General features: G+C 46.3%; 1 protein-coding gene across 2 annotated transcripts in view; it reads right to left on the bottom strand.

The window, feature by feature from the left end:
- Nucleotides 1–486: 486 nt before the first annotated feature.
- The window catches only part of LOC121272656 (transforming growth factor beta-1 proprotein-like), a 39,050-nt gene continuing 22,722 nt past the window's right edge, over nt 487–16,814 (bottom strand). The window contains exons 3-7 of one of the 2 annotated variants that reach the window (XM_041179357.1): nt 16,196–16,310; nt 9,215–9,298; nt 8,032–8,170; nt 6,687–6,843; nt 487–983 (exon numbers count right to left, since the gene is read on the bottom strand). In XM_041179357.1, coding sequence (XP_041035291.1) covers nt 825–983; nt 6,687–6,843; nt 8,032–8,170; nt 9,215–9,298; nt 16,196–16,310 — 654 coding nt within the window. In that variant the 3' untranslated portion in view covers nt 487–824. The remainder of the gene's footprint in view (nt 984–6,686; nt 6,844–8,031; nt 8,171–9,214; nt 9,299–16,195; nt 16,311–16,814) is intronic. The other variant, XM_041179358.1, reaches the window with a different exon arrangement.

The raw sequence follows: 16,814 nt of genomic DNA, 5'->3' as shown, positions 1-16,814 counted from the left end.
TCAAGGGCTCGTCATCTTGATGTCATCCCACCTTTGGCTTGTTTTGAAATAGTTTCATTATCCTTTTCGAGCTGATTTTTGACGTATTTAGTCCATGACTGTGTAACCATTTCTTTCTTCTTTGTTATTTTTGCCCTTTGAACCTGTTGTCCTGCCAGGCTAAGGCCTAAGGCCCAAGGCCCAGTCCTGTAGCAACTCATTCCTCAAAGGCTGCCCCTGTTGAGCATCAGACAAGTTCATCCATCTCAATGACTTGCTGCCCCTTAACCAGCTGTCCAGGCGTTTTGAACTGGTTTAGGGGGCATAATCATTTTCACGTGCAGCATCACAGAGACACAGGGCACTCCTACTGTTAAAAGTGTTGCAGACTTCAAGAGAATGTTGGTCCACGAGTCAACAGGCTTTCAAAGCCTAGGGGACAGGGCCTTTTGTGTGCAATGCGACGAATTAATGGGGCTACGTGAAGCAGGCTCTAGAACAACCCAGTTCAAAAAAAGCCCTAGATTTATAAATTATAGGATCATCTGTCATTTAAAAATATAAAAACACTAAAAAAAAAATCAATCTCCAACTTAGAATTGTGCCCCTGCTGGAAATCTGGAGGCTAAAGACATGAGTCAGACTGTCCAGTAGCTCTGGCAGAAATTAGTGGGACAAAGTTCTCAGTCGCTGAACAAAAAAAAAACAAACACAGAACCTCTATTTTCGCACAATAATCGTGTGCTGAACTTGTCCGTGCAGATATAATCCACCCTCAGGCTTATGGAGATGGTTCGAGTTTGGCTCTGGATTTTGATGACACCGGGCCCTCTCCCTCAGTTTCTTCAGCTGCACTTGCACGACTTGACAATCATGTTGGAGAGTTGCTCCACTTTGGGTTGCCGGCCTACATAGTAGAGGATAGGAAGGGGCTCCAGGACCTGAGGGACACAGCAAGGGGATGCAGACCCTCCAGGGTTGTGCAAGTTGTACAGAGCCAAGACCTGCAAGGGAAGGAGAGAGAGGTGGCAATCTCATTAGGTTTTACACGCACGCATGTGGTCAAACATTGGCAAGGCTGGTGGCCTCGAACATGCCACTACTTCAAGATTTAAAACGCTTCAAACTCATACGGAACCTTGGTAAGCCATAAAGTGCTGCACAGTTACAGTCTCCATTTGACAAAAAGGGTGTACACTGGAGAAAGTGTAAAAGAGGACTTACAAGGATTATACCAGAACTGAGAGGTTATCCCTATCAGGAAAGATCGAGCAGGCTGGGACACTCTGCCCTAGAGAAGGGGGTCCAAGAGAGGTCTTTCAAATTATGACAAGGTTTGTTAGAGTGGGTGTAATGACCTGGTACTTGCTGCCAACGAGGGTGGAAGTGGAGACAGCCAATGATTGGGACTGCCAAATGGGCAGTTTCTGTGTAACGCTACACACGCATGCGCACACACCTGCGCACACACGCCTTTCTTCACCTTATCAAAAATCTCTCATTGAGAGATCTACAAATTTCCAAATTTCTAAAGATAAACCTCATTTTAATGCAATGTATGGGGAGTGGGGACCAGACCTTTGCACTACACCTTCACCTTTCACCCCTGCATCATTATCCAACCCAGAGAGATGGGATGAATGGCCTCTGTTGGCTTTAACAGCGTGGGTGTGAAGTTAATTTGGTCAGTCTCAGTCCAATCCCTGGCCCTCAGCACTACAGATAATCAGTATCTAACTCCGTGCTGTACCTGCCCTGGGAGTGTTTGATGGGGACAGTGTAGAGGGAGCTTTGCTCTGTATCTAACCCCGTGCTGTACCTGCCCTGGGAGCGTTTGATGGGTCGGTGTAGAGGGAGCTTTACTCTGTATCTAACCCCGTGCTGTACCTGCCCTGGGAGTGTTTGATGGGGACAGTGTAGAGGGAGCTTTACTCTGTATCTAACCCCGTGCTGTACCTGCCCTGGGAGCGTTTGATGGGTCAGTGTAGAGGGAGCTTTACTCTGTATCTAACCCCGTGCTGTACCTGTCCTGGGAGTGTTTGATGGGGACAGTGTAGAGGAGATTTACTCTGTATCTAACCCCATGCTGTACTTGCCCTGGGAGTTGGGCATAATCTTAAAATTAGAGTTAGGCGGTTCAGGGGTGAAATCAAGAAGTGCTTCTTTGTACAAAGGGTAGTGGAAATCTGGAACTCTCTCCTTCCAAAGTGCTGGAAAATGATTGAAACTTTCAGGGCTAATTTTTGCCAGGTAAGACAAGTAAGCAGAACAAAGGTACAAATGAGCAATCATTTAAACGAACAGAGTAATAGACTTGACTGGCTGAATGGCCTCTTCTTGTTTCTATGTAAAGCACCAGCAAGTCAGCTCCCTGGCAACAATGGGAAAAGCTCCAGCTCCAGGCGAGCTGGAAAACCCCAGCAAATTGGTAGAGAAGTCCCTCGATTCAGAGAGGGTACATTGGGGAAAATTAAACACAATAGTTAAGGCAGAGGAAATCCCCTGAGATTCCAGTCCAGAGAGCACCTGGTATTGATGCATTAGAGAGTCCGGACACTTGCTAAATTTAGACATTCCAACATCAAAAACGGACAGGGGCTTGTCAGAGTTGAAAGCAAAAATCTACTGTCATCTTTTTCAAATGTCGCTTGGGCTATTGCTAATATTTTGCTCTCAGTTTCAATTCCCAACATTCTGCTTTCTGCTATATAAGGTACAGGCACTTTAGATTCATGCAACTCAGGTCGTAAGCTTGGTGGAGTGTTTCTGTTAACACAACACAAGAGTGCATATGCATCTCTGTGCCAGTGTGTACATGTGTCTCTACTAGTATGTATCCGTGGCTCTGTACCAGCGTACATGCCCACTGCAATCTCAAACAGCAGTATCGCTCCCAGTGTTCTCTCCGTGTCTGCACTGAACCAAACACTGTTCTCTCCCTCGGGGAAAGTCTGGTCAAAAAAAAAAGGGGTTTCCAACTCAAATCTTTCTCATCGAATTATTCAGCAGCTCAAGCTCCCTGAGCTATATAATTTCGGATGTGCAGAGCACCAATAGATCGGAGATTAATTAATGGGGAAATTCCATTCACCGCACAACTTCTCTTTAACACCCAGCTGCATGCCCCATACCCACTTGCCAGCTCAAATCCAACTCTATTATTTTATCGACACGTTAAAAGGAGTTTCAGGATGAATGCACCGCCCTTCCTAAGGCGGATAGCTCAGGCCTGTTCATACAGGCTATTTCACAGCCTTTTGTCTCTGGGTGATGATGTCAAACACTGCTCGCCAAAAGCCTTAGTTGGGCCTCAGTTAAGTACTCTGTTCCGTTTCAGTCACCTTGCCAATCTGATGGGAGACACTGAGGCTTTGGAAAGGGCAGAGGGCCTCAAAATTAATTCCCAAATTTAAAATACCTTAGTTAGGCCCAAAGCTGAGTCTGTACGTTTAATTGTGAAAAGCACAGACTCGGACAATTTCAATGAGACTTATAAAATAACGATGGGACAAGATTGTGTTGATCTAGACTAATAATTTCAACTTAATAGGTTAGAGAGGATCAGTCACAGTGCTATAGTTATAAGTTGCAGGATGGCAGAATTGGGTTACATTTAGGTAGTTGTTCATTTTCTGGAAAACAGTGGAATAGATCAGAGTCAGTAAGATCTCCTGGACGCAGTTAAAGCTTCACTTGAGATCAATCCTATGCTGTACCTGCCCTAGGAGTGTTTGACGGGGCAGTGTAGAGGGAGCTTTACTCTGCATCGATCCCATGCAGTAACTGCCCTGGGAGTGTTTGATGGGGACAGTGTAGAGGGAGCTTTACTCTGTACCTAAACCCTGTGCTGTACCTGTCCCCAGAGTGTTTGATGGGGACAGTGTAGAGGGAGCTTTACTCTGTATCTAACCCCATGCCGTACCTGCCCTGGGAGTGTTTGATGGGGACAGTGTAGAGGGAGCTTTACTCTGTACCTAAACCCTGTGCTGTACCTGTCCCCAGAGTGTTTGATGGGGACAGTGTAGAGGGAACTTTACTCTGTATCTAACCCGTGCTGTACCTGTCCTGGGAGTGTTTGATGGGGACAGTGTAGAGGGAGCTTTACTCTGTATCTAACCCCATGCTGTACCTGTCCTGGGAGTGTTTGAAGGGGACAGTGTAGAGGGAGCTTTACTCTGTATCTAACCCTGTGCTGTACCTGTCCTGGGAGTGTTTGATGGGGACAATGTAGAGGGAGATTTACTCTGTATCTAACCCCGTGCTGTACCTGTCCTGGGAGTGTTTGATGGGGACAGTGTAGAGGGAGCTTTACTCTGTATCTAACCCCGTGCTGTACCTGTCCTGGGAGTGTTTGATGGGGACAGTGTAGAGGGAGCTTTACTCTGTATCTAACCCCGTGCTGTACCTGTCCTGGGAGTGTTTGATGGGGACAGTGTAGGGGGAGCTTTACTCTGTATCTAACCCCGTGCTGTACCTGCCCTGGGAGTGTTTGATGTGGACAATGTAGAAGGAGCTTTACTCTGTATCTAACCCCGTGCTGTACCTGTCCTGGGAGTGTTTGATGGGGACAGTGTAGGGGGAGCTTTACTCTGTATCTAACCCCGTGCTGTACCTGTCCTGGGAGTGTTTGATGGGGACAGTGTAGAAGGAGCTTTACTCTGTATCTAACCCCGTGCTGTACCTGTCCTGGGAGTGTTTGATGGGGACAGTGTAGAGGGAGCTTTACTCTGTATCTAACCCCGTGCTGTACCTGTCCTGGGAGTGTTTGATGGGGACGGTGTAGAGGAAGCTTTACTCTGTATCTAACCCCGTGCTGTACCTGTCCTGGGAGTGTTTGATGGGGACGGTGTAGAGGGAGCTTTACTCTGTATCTAACCCCGTGCTGTACCTGTCCTGGGAGTGTTTGATGGGGACAGTGTAGGGGGAGCTTTACTCTGTATCTAACCCCGTGCTGTACCTGTCCTGGGAGTGTTTGATGGGGACAGTGTAGAAGGAGCTTTACTCTGTATCTAACCCCGTGCTGTACCTGTCCTGGGAGTGTTTGATGGGGACAGTGTAGAAGGAGCTTTACTCTGTATCTAACCCCGTGCTGTACCTGTCCTGGGAGTGTTTGATGGGGACAGGGTAGAAGGAGCTTTACTCTGTATCTAACCCCGTGCTGTACCTGTCCTGGGAGTGTTTGATGGGGACAGTGTAGGGGGAGCTTTACTCTGTATCTAACCCCGTGCTGTACCTGTCCTGAGAGTGTTTGATGGAGACAGTGTAGAGGGAGCTTTACTCTGTATCTAACCCCGTGCTGTACCTGTCCTGAGAGTGTTTGATGGAGACAGTGTAGGGGGAGCTTTACTCTGTATCTAACCCCGTGCTGTACCTGTCCTGAGAGTGTTTGATGGAGACAGTGTAGGGGGAGCTTTACTCTGTATCTAACCCCGTGCTGTACCTGTCCTGGGAGTGTTTGATGGGGACAATGTAGAAGGAGCTTTACTCTGTATCTAACCCCGTGCTGTACCTGTCCTGGGAGTGTTTGAAGGGGACAGTGTAGAGGGAGCTTTACTCTGTATCTAACCCCATGCTGTACCTGTCCTGGGAGTGTTTGATGGGGACAGTGTAGAGGGAGCTTTACTCTGTATCTAACCCCGTGCTGTACCTGTCCTGGGAGTGTTTGATGGGGACAGTGTAGAGGGAGCTTTACTCTGTATCTAACCCCGTGCTGTACCTGTCCTGGGAGTGTTTGATGTGGACAATGTAGAAGGAGCTTTACTCTGTATCTAACCCCGTGCTGTACCTGTCCTGGGAGTGTTTGATGGGGACAGTGTAGAGGGAGCTTTACTCTGTATCTAACCCCGTGCTGTACCTGTCCTGGGAGTGTTTGATGGGGACAGTGTAGAGGGAGCTTTACTCTGTATCTAACCCCGTGCTGTACCTGTCCTGGGAGTGTTTGATGTGGACAATGTAGAAGGAGCTTTACTCTGTATCTAACCCCGTGCTGTACCTGTCCTGGGAGTGTTTGATGGGGACAGTGTAGAGGGAGCTTTACTCTGTATCTAACCCCGTGCTGTACCTGGCCTGGGAGTGTTTGATGGGGACAGTGTAGAGGGAGCTTTACTCTGTATCTAACCCCGTGCTGTACCTGTCCTGGGAGTGTTTGATGGGGACAGTGTAGAGGGAGCTTTACTCTGTATCTAACCCCGTGCTGTACCTGTCCTGGGAGTGTTTGATGTGGACAATGTAGAAGGAGCTTTACTCTGTATCTAACCCCGTGCTGTACCTGTCCTGGGAGTGTTTGATGGGGACAGTGTAGAGGGAGCTTTACTCTGTATCTAACCCCGTGCTGTACCTGTCCTGGGAGTGTTTGATGGGGACAGTGTAGAAGGAGCTTTACTCTGTATCTAAACCCTGTGCTGTACCTGTCCTGGGAGTGTTTGATGGGGACAGTGTAGAATGACCTTTACTCTGTATCTAACCCCGTGCTGTACCTGTCCTGGGAGTGTTTGATGGGGACAGTGTAGAGGGAGCTTTACTCTGTATCTAACCCCGTGCTGTACCTTTTCTGGGAGTGTTTGGTGGCATTGTGGTGCTTGAACTGAAATTGCTGCCATTAATAACACTCGAGTCACAACAAAATTGATGGATTGAGTTGCTGGATACTGTGTGGGAAGATCAGAGTTTGGCAGGGTCTGAGATTATGTGATTCTCCCAATACTTACAGTGCTGTACTGGGTATCTGAGCTCCATATGTATGGACAGGGTCCCATGCAGAAGTTCGCATAGTAGCCTTTGGGCTCATGGATCCACTTCCAGTTGAGATCCTTTCGAAAATCAATGTACATGGGGCGCACACAGCAGTTCTTCTCCTCACTGGGCCTGTTATGGTGGGTAAAATGCAGTGTTTTAGCAAAACACTCATCTAAATATCTCATCTACGTGAGCACTGCTCACCTGTGGGCCTCAGAGTGTTAGGCTGTTCAGTCCTGTCCTGAAGCAAAACCCTCGGCTTGCCCCTCTCTATCGCTGTAAGCCACTCCTGCAAGTCTGGTCTCTTGCACAACCCCACTTATCATTGCTCTGCCACTGCCTTCAGCTGCCTGGACCCCAAGCCCTGACATGCCCTCCCTAAACCACATCCTCCCTTGACCCCTCTTCTCCTTCCTTCAAGACTTTGGTCACCTGCGCTAATTTCTCTACATGCTACTTGGTGTCAAACATAGTCCGATATGGCCCTTGTGAAGCAGCTTGGTGTGCTTTACTGCATGAAAGATGCTATGCAAGCGCAAGTTGTTGTTGTACTTGCCAGCTGACATCTCTGGATAGTGGCCCGGCTGATTTGCCCCTCTTCGGCACAGATGCCAACTGTAGTCCTCAGAGTGGCTGAGATCAGCTAATTCCGGAACCTGGGACCCCCTTCTCTCCCAGAAGGCTGCGGAGGCTACATGGGGAAGGTTGGGTGGAAGTGTTCAATTGAATTTCAAAAGCAGGATTGATCGATTTATATTTGTCGGGTAAGGGTGTCAAAGGGAGGTCTTGTGGCACAGTGGGTGGCGTCCCTATCTCTGGGCCAGAAGCTCCTGGTTCAAGTTCCACTCGAGGACTTGATGGCCATGGAAGGTGTGTTCATAACATTGCCAAACAGGTTGATTATCAGCCTGGAAATCCTTCCAATAAGCCTGGTCATTGGTGTTAAGAACAGGAGTGTTTCCAGGTCAGCCATACTGCAGAAGGCAACGGCAAACCACTGTGGTACTTTGCCAAGCAGAATGATGGACCAATCCAATGGATGTCCATGGTTGCCAATGCCCCCTTAGGGTATGGTACCTGAAGCAAGAGGAGGAGTAACGGTGTCAAGGGATTTTTAAGCCAAGGATAGCGATACAGATCAGCCATGGATCCAACTCACTTGCAGAACAGGTTTGAGGGGTTAAATGGCCTGTTCCTCTCCCTATTCAGCACAGACTAGGGGCTGGGCTAGTGGTCGTCCACCTGGTTTGAATGCATTATCACATAGTGAATTAACTCAGTGAGACCCCGCCGCAGGAAGGTTAAAGGGACACCTACGAGAAGCAGTACTCTGTGTTGAGGTCCCGTTTTCTTCGACTGTGCGTCTCAGCCCTGGTTGATGGGTTAGACATGATGAGAATGTGGGCGATCTTCCGATTCCGCTTTGCCACGGTATGCATATCCCCCCGCGGCGGTTCTGTGTTTCAAACAGAAGAAGGTGAAAGAGGTGATGGAGCTGTCCGAGAGACCCCACACCTTGTGCCATTCCCATTCGCATCCAGGCAGTTCAACAGATACCCCCGTTTCCCTTCCAGGATTTCCTTCCATCCTGCAACTGTCCTGCAGTCATGTCCCACCACCCCCATCCACAGCAACCCCCAAGTCCATTAATACACCAACAGTTAACTTTAAATACATAGTGACCTGTACCAAAAGTTGCAACTGCAGCAAGTCCCAAATTAAAAATTAAATACTCTTTGAAAATTCTTACTACCTATATAGAATAACAGATATCCGGGAGTGAGTTACAGACTGGCATCTAATCGAGGCATTCGGGGGGGGTTTATATATAGAATAACAGATATCCGGGAGTGAGTTACAAAGTGGAATCTAATCGAGGGGTTCAGGGGAGGTTTATATATAGAATAACAGATATCCAAGAGTGAGTTACAGACTGGCATCTAATTGAGGGGTTCAGGTGGTTTATATATAGAACAACAGATACACGGGAGTGAGTTACAGACTGAAATCTCATCGAGGGGTTCGGGTGGTTTATATATAGAATAACAGATACCCGGGAGTGAGTTACAGACTGGAATCTAATCAAGAGGTTCAGGTGGTGTACATACAGAATAACAGATACACAGGAGTGAGTTACTGACTGAAATCTCATCGAGGGGTTCGGGTGGTTTATATATAGATTAGCAGGTACCCGGGAGTGAGTTACATGCTGGAATCTAATGGTGGGGTTCGGGTGGTTTACATATAGAATAACAGATACTGGGATTGAGTTACAGACTAGAATCTAATCAAGAGGTTGGGGGAATGGGATTTTAGATACAGAACGATAGGAATCCTCCACATTGAGCTAAAAATTGTCCTCACCCCCGGTTTAATGAATGAAGTTCAATAGCTGGTCACTATCCACCGTTTGAGGGACAGAGCAAAAGATTATAAGAAAAATAAAATTATCCATATTATCTGTGACAAAGCCGCATTACAGACAGGGTGGTCTTATTACCGTAGAATTTTAGTTGAAGGCTCCGTTTCGAGTCAGAGTTCTCACAAGGGCAGTGGACACTGATTTTCAACTGCTGGTCAGTCACTGCAAGGGAACAGAGTGTGAGGGTGGTGAGTATTGTTCGCTGTATAGAGCTCGAGTCAAGTTTGTTGAACAAATCGGTTTTATTTTGAAGCACAAAGTATACTTAGTGAAAATTATTGAGACGCAGCGTGCCTACAAAACCGATCTGGGCTTCTTGCAACCAGATCCACTACAATTCCGGGCTACCACACACTGTTCAGTTCCAATCACAACTCCTCAGATGCTGAAGCAGTCTGCACTCCCATGCAGCAAGGCCTGGACAACAATCAGGCCTGGACTGATAAGTGAGAGTAATATTTGGGCCACACAGGTGCCAGACAATGACCATCTCAAACAAGAGAGGTTCTAACCATCTCCCCTTGACATTCAATGGGATTATCATTGCTGAATGCCCCACCATCAACATCCTGGAGATCACCATTGACCAGAAGCTTATGAAACATTGGTGGTTGTCAGAGAAGGCCCAGTACTGCTCTCAATGGAGGCATGGTGACCTCTATCAAACTCCAGTGATAACTCCTGATGTACCAGTGAATAAAGAAAAGAACTTGCATTTCTATAGTGCAGTTCATGACCTCAGGGTGTTGCAAAACTCTTTGCCGCCAATGGAGTACTTTGAATTGTGGTCACTGCTGTAACGTAGGAAATGTGGTAGCCAATTTGCACACAGAAAGCTCCCACAATGAGATAGTGGTCAGATGATCAGTTTTTAGTGATGTTGGCTGAAGGCTAAATATTGACCGAGGAAAATCTCCTGCTTTTCTTCGAAATAGTGCTCACAGGATCTTTATGTCCACTTGAGGGGGCAGGCATGGCCTCAAATTAACGTTTCGCCTGAAAAGTGACACATCTGACAGTGCAGCACTCTCTCGCTACTCCATTGGAGTGAGAATCAAGTCTGATCTAATAATCTGTTCCTGTGCATCTTTCAGAACTGATGCATGTAAATTCCTGAACGTACAAAAGAAACACATCATTGGTTGATTTGCAGGTTCGGGATATTTAAAGTTAAAGCAGGCTCACAGTAAGGTCGGAAAGAATCTCAGCTTCTGATGACTCCAATGGAAACCGCAAAGCCTGAGGCTGCACTCACAACAGATGGAAACTTTAGCTCAATGATAGGGACTCTAAAATTCTGTGGGAACTAAAACTAAGCTCCAGGGGTGAAACTGTATAATTAATTAGCAATATTTATCCACACAGGCCACGGAATATAAAAAGAGAGGCCCAGGCACAGAATTTGGGGAGTGCACATAGGATTGAGAGATGCCTGACTCCCACAGGGGCCTCAGCTGCTCTTATTGTGAAGTTGATATAGAACATATGGATCATTACATGAACATAGTGTCTAACCCCTCCATGGCCTCTCCCCAGCTCTCCCTGTAACCAGCCCAACAACCCTTCGAGTCTCCAATTCTGGCTTTTTGTACATCCCCAATTTTCTTCCCTCTTACCATTGGTGGTCGTGCCTTTAACTGTCTAAATCTGTAAGCTCTGCAATTCCATCCCTAAATCTCTTTGCCTCTCTATATGTCTCTCTCATCCTTTATGGCACTCCTTAAATCACTTTGACTGAGCCTTTGGTAACCAGCCTTAATACTGCTTTACGTGGCTCCGTGTCAAACTTGATCGGTTTACACTCCCTTGTGAAGTTTTATGACCCTAAACGGTGCTGCAAATTTCAAAAGGAACAACAATTTATACTGCATGGTGTGGACTGGTCGGCAAGTCGTCTCAGATTGGTCGAGGCGTTGCCATGGTGAATGCACCAAGGAACTATTGTCCCCCACACTTTAGTTCAATTCAAAAAAAACAACGCACAATGCCCAGTGAATTATGTTGTTGATACCCTAAATTTGGTATTACATCTGTCCTGATGAGTACAAGATGAAAAACTTTAACAGCATGTCTCTTTTTTCAGCAATTGACAGCAATCTTCATGCTATTAAGGTTATTAGAACTATAGAATGGTTACAGCACAGAAGGAGGCCATTTGATCTATCATGTCTGTGTCTGCTCTCTGCAAGAGCAATTTGGCTTCTCCCACTCCCCCCACCTTTTCCTTGTAGCGCCACCATTTTTTCCCCCCAATTTCCTTGAGAAAGCCAAGGTTCTATCAGCCTCCACCACACACCCCAGCAGTCTATTCTGGACCCTAACCACTCACTGCGTAAAAGTGATTATCCTCGTTTCTCCTTTGTTGTTTTTTTTACCATACGCTTTAAATCAATGTCCTCTGGTATTTTGAGCCATCCAATGAGAACTGTTTCTCTCTATCTACTCTGCCCAGGCCCTGCATGATTTTGAAAGCCTCAATCAAATGGCCTCTCAACCTTCTCTTCTCCAAGTAGAACAGTCCCAACTTCTCCAAGCTATCCACGTAATTGAAGTATCTCATCGCTACAGCCATTCTCGTAAGTCTTTTCTGCACCCTATCAAATGCCTTTACATCCCTTCTAAAATGCAGTGCCCAGAATTCCTCACCAAGAGTTTGAGCCCAAACCTGACCATCCATATTTTTTATTTTAAAACTCAGTCACTTTCCTTAAATTGCCGGGAGGGGAAGATGGTGGGAGATGGTGGGCTGTGTCCATGAACCACAGCAGTTGTGGTTTTCAGTACAACTGAATAGTATTCTAGGACGGTTCAGAGGGCAGTCAAGAATGAATCACGGTGGTGCGGGACTGGTGTTATATGTAAGCTCAACCGGGTAGGCAGAGCTGGGGGCCTTCCCCAATGGAAATTACCAAACCAGCTGTTTTTATTAAACAACAATCCAACAGCTTCATCGTCACCTTGTTACCAATGCTTCATTTCTAAATTATATAAAATTCTGTTCAAATCCTCAATCTGATTTGAACTGGATTACTAGATCAGTGAAATGGCCTTTATATGGCCATCTCATGTCGTTGATTACCATAGGGTAAAGCTCCCTCTACACTGGAGTGTTATTAATGGAAGCAATTTCAGTTCAGGCCCCACAACTCCATCAAACACTCCCAGGACAGGTACAGCACGGGGTTAGATACAGAGTAAAGCTCCCTCTACACTGGCCATCAAACACTCCCTGGACAGGTACAGCATGGGATTAGATACAGAGTAAAGCTCTCTCTACACTGTCCCCATCAAACACTCCCAGGACAGATACAGCACGGGGTTAGATACTGAGTAAAACTCCCTCTACACTGTCCCCATCAAACACTCCCAGGGCAGGTACAGCATGGGGTTAGATACAGAGTAAAGCTCCCTCTACACTGTCCCCATCAAACACTCCCAGGACAGGTACAGCACGGGATTAGATACAGAGTAAAGCTCCCTCTACACTGTCCCAATAATTTATGCTGATTCCCTAATATGAGAGGAACACTGAACACCTAACTCCAGGCTGAATTTTGAAATTTTCTACACTGGCCTCTTTGAAGTCTGGGCAAGGTACTAGATTATTGTCAATTTGTAGGTGACCTTTAGCTGTGGTGCACCAGAAGCTGATCTGAAACTCTCCAACCACATTTCATACTGGATCTACACGGCCAATGAACCTTTCTGGACTGAACCGGAATGGGACCAACATTGCGGGGAGGTTTGCTAGTACTGTTGGGGAGGGTTTAAACTAACCTGTCAGGAGGCTCAGCAGGGGGAGATGCACAGCTAAAATTAGGAGGGAGAGCAAGTGAGTCTGGAAGGCATAGAAATTGTAGGCCAGTTAAGGCACAAGGGAGTTTGGCAAGGTTGAATGGTATTTATTTTAATGCAAGGAGCCTGACGAAAAAGGCAGATGAGTTAAGAGCATAAATTAACACATGGAAGTATAATGTCATTGCTGTCACAGAGACATGGTTGAAAGAGGGACAGGATTGGCAGCTCAATATTCCAGGATATAGGGTCTTCAGGCGAGACAGGGAAGGAGGGGGTATCGCAATATTGATCAAGGAATCAATTACAGCAGTAAGGAGGGATGACATTTTAGAAGGCTCCTCAAATGAAGCCACATGGGTAGAACTGAAAAACAAAAAAGGAGCAATCACATTGCTGGGAGTGTTCTACAGGCCCCCAAACAGTTAGAGAGAAATAGAAAAGCAGATATGTAGGCAAATTTCAGAGAAGTGTAAAAATAATAGGGTAGTAATAGTGGGGGATTTCAACTTCCCCAACATTAACTGGGTTGGTCATAGTGTGATAGGTTTAGAGGGAGTGGAATTCTTAAAGCATATCCAGGAGAGATTTTTAAGCCAGTATGTAGAAGATCCCACAAGAGAGAGGGGGCGGTCCTGGACTTAATTTTAGGAAATGAAGCCAGGCAAGTGGTAGAGGTATCAGTGGGGGAGCATTTTGCAGAAAGTGATCATAACTCCATCAGATTCAAGATTGTTATGGGAAAGGACAAGGATGGGCCAGAAATCAGAGTTATAAATTGGGGGAAGGCCGATTTTAATAAGATCATGTATGATTTGACCAGAGTGGACTGGGAGCAGCTACTTTAAGATAAATCTGTGTCAGAGCAGTGGGACTCATTCAAGAAGGAAATAGGGAGAGTACAGGGCCAACATATTCTAGTAAAGATAAAGGGTGGGACCAAAAAATCCAGGGAACCCTGGATGTCGAGGGATATACAGGATTGGGTAAAGAGAAAAAGGGAGGCTTATGGCAGATACCAAGGGCTCAAAACAGCGGAAGCCCTAGAGGAGTATAGAATGCGTAGGGGGAAAACTTAAAAAGGAAATTAGGAGAGCAAAAAGGGGGCATGAGAAAACATTGGCAGGTAAAATAAAGGAAAATTCAAGGTTATTTTACAAGTACATTAAGAGTAAGAGGATAACTAGGGAAAGAGTAAGGCCCATTAAGGACCATAGTGGTGATTTGTGTGTGGAGCCGGAAGACGTAGTTAGGGTTCTAAATAAATACTTTGTGTCAATGTTCACAAGTGAGAGGGACGACATGGGTAGGCAGAAGAACTGTGATATAATTAAAGGAATTAGCATAGAAAGAGAGGAGGTTCTAGGTGGTCCGGCAGGCTTAATAGTAGATAAATCCCCAGGCCCAGATGAAATGTCTCTCAGGCTATTGAGTGAGGCAAGGGAGGAGATGGCAGGGGGCACTGGCAATAATTTTCAATACCTCTCTGGCCACAGGAGAGGTGCCAGAAGACTGGAGGACAGCCAATACGGTACCATTATTCAAGAAGGGAGGAAGGGATAGACCAGGGGACCCAGGCCAGTCAGTCTAACCTCAGTGGTGGGAAACTAATAGAGGGACAGAATTAATCTACACTTGGAGAGGCAGGGATTAATCAAGGACAGTCAGCATGGTTTTGTTAAGGGGAGGTCATGTCCGACCAATTTGATTGAATTTTTCGAAGAGGTGACCAGGTGTGTAGATGAGGGCAATGCAGTTGATGTCGTCAACTTGGACTTCAGCAAGGGTTTTGATAAGGTCCCACATGGGAGACTGATAATGAAGGTAAGAGCCCATGGGATCCAAGGCAATTTGGCAAATTGGATCCAGAATTGGCTGAGTGGCAGGAAGCAGAGGGTGATGGTCGAGGGGTGTTTTTGTGACTGGATGCCTGTGTCCAGTGGGGTTCCACAGGGATCGGTGTTGGGTCCCTTGCTGTTTGTGGTATATATAAACAATTTAGACTTGAACGTAGGAGCGTTTGTCAGTAAATTTGCAGATGACACGAAAATTGGTGGGGTGGTAAGTAGTGAGGAGGATAGCCTTAGATTACAGGAGGATATAGATGGGCTGGTCAGATGAGCTGATCAGTGGCAAATGGAATTTAATCTGGATAAGTGTGAAGTGATGCACTTGGGCAGGACAAACAAGGCACTAGAATACATGATGAAATGGTAGGACCCTGGGAAATACCGAGGATCAGAGGGACCTCGGTGTGCATGTCCACCAGTCTCTTAAGGTAGCGGGACAGGTAGATAAAGTGGTTAGGAAGGCATGTGGGATGCTTGCCTTTATTAGCTGAGGCATAGAATATAAGAGCAGGGAGGTTATGCTGGAACTGTATAAAACATTGGTTAGGCCACAGCTAGAGTATTGTGTGCAGTTCTGGAATCTGCATTATAGGAAGGATGTGATTGCACTGGAGCGAGTGCAGAGGAGATTTACCAGGATGTTGCCTGGGCTGGAGAGTTTTAGTTATGAGGAGAGATTGGATAGACTGGGGTTATTTTCCCTGGAGCAGAGGAGATTGAAGTGTATAAAATTATAAGGGGCATAGATAGGGTAGACAGGAAGGAACTTTTCCCCTTGGTGGAGGGATAAATAACCAGGGGGCATAGATTTAAGATAAGGGGCAGGAGGTTTAGAGGGGATGTGAGGAAGAATATTTTCACCCAGAGGGTGGTGGGAATCTGGAACTCACTGCCTGAAAGGGTGGTAGAGGCAGAAACCCTCATGATATTTAAGAAATAGTTGGATGTGCACGCGATGCCATGGCATACGAGGCTATGGGCCTAGTCCTGGAAAATGGGATTAGAATAGTTAGGTACTTGTTTGGCCGGTGCAGACTCGATGGGCCGAAGGGCCTTTTTCTGTGTTGTAGACCTCTATGACACTATGACTAAAACCCAGTTACAAAAGCACTCTTTACAAAAGTCGTAATGTTTCAGGAAAAAGCAGGCATTAGACGTCAATGGCAAGAAGGGTTCTACCTAGAACACATGCCTGGGAGCAGCTAACCATTTAGGAGTCTAGGCAACGCAGCAGGTAATCTACGCACAAACTGGCTACCACGCGTCCTAAATAATAATAGCGACTAATCCAATCTTCATTGAAAAGTATTTCACTGGCTGTCAAGTCTTTCGGGACGTGCAGAGGTCACAATATCAATACAAGTCTTCCTTTCCTCTCCATTTGGAAATTGGATTTAACTTGTGTTCCTCTTACCTTTATTCAGTAGCCATTCTTTCACTGTTTGCGTCACATCAAATGAGATCCACTCATCACTTGCCTTGGTTTTCAGCAGGCGATTGTCTAGGTATGTGTTGCCGTTTGAACTGACCTGGGTTAAACAGTACAGATGCCTTATGAATAATGTGGTCTGTAGCTTAACCTCCACCTCACCACCTTCCCCCCACCCCACCACCTAAACCAAACAAACCCAATTAGACGTCCCCAAAGGAAGACAGTGGCAGGGTGGTAATGTCATTGGACGAGCAGAGCAGAGGCCCAGGCTAATACCTTGGGGACATGGGTTCAAACCTCACCACGGCAGCTGATGGAATTTAAATTCAATGAATTAATAAAATTTAGGAATTGAAAGCTAGTCTCAGATGGTCATGGTGACCATCGATTGTCATAAAAACCAATCTGGTTCACTAAGGTCCTTTAGGGAAGGAAATCTGCCATCTTTTTCTGGTCTGGCCTATATGTGACCCCAGACCTACAGCAATGTGGTTGGCTCTTAGCTTCCCTCTGAAATGGCCTAGCAAGCCACACATTTCAAAGACAGGCAACGAATTCCAGCCTTGATAGTGATGTCCACACCCCAGGAAAGAATTATAAA

Source organism: Carcharodon carcharias, chromosome 34 (assembly GCF_017639515.1).
Source record: "Carcharodon carcharias isolate sCarCar2 chromosome 34, sCarCar2.pri, whole genome shotgun sequence".
Taxonomy (NCBI): Eukaryota; Metazoa; Chordata; class Chondrichthyes; order Lamniformes; family Lamnidae; genus Carcharodon; species Carcharodon carcharias.
This window is presented reverse-complemented; position numbering and strand designations above follow the sequence as displayed.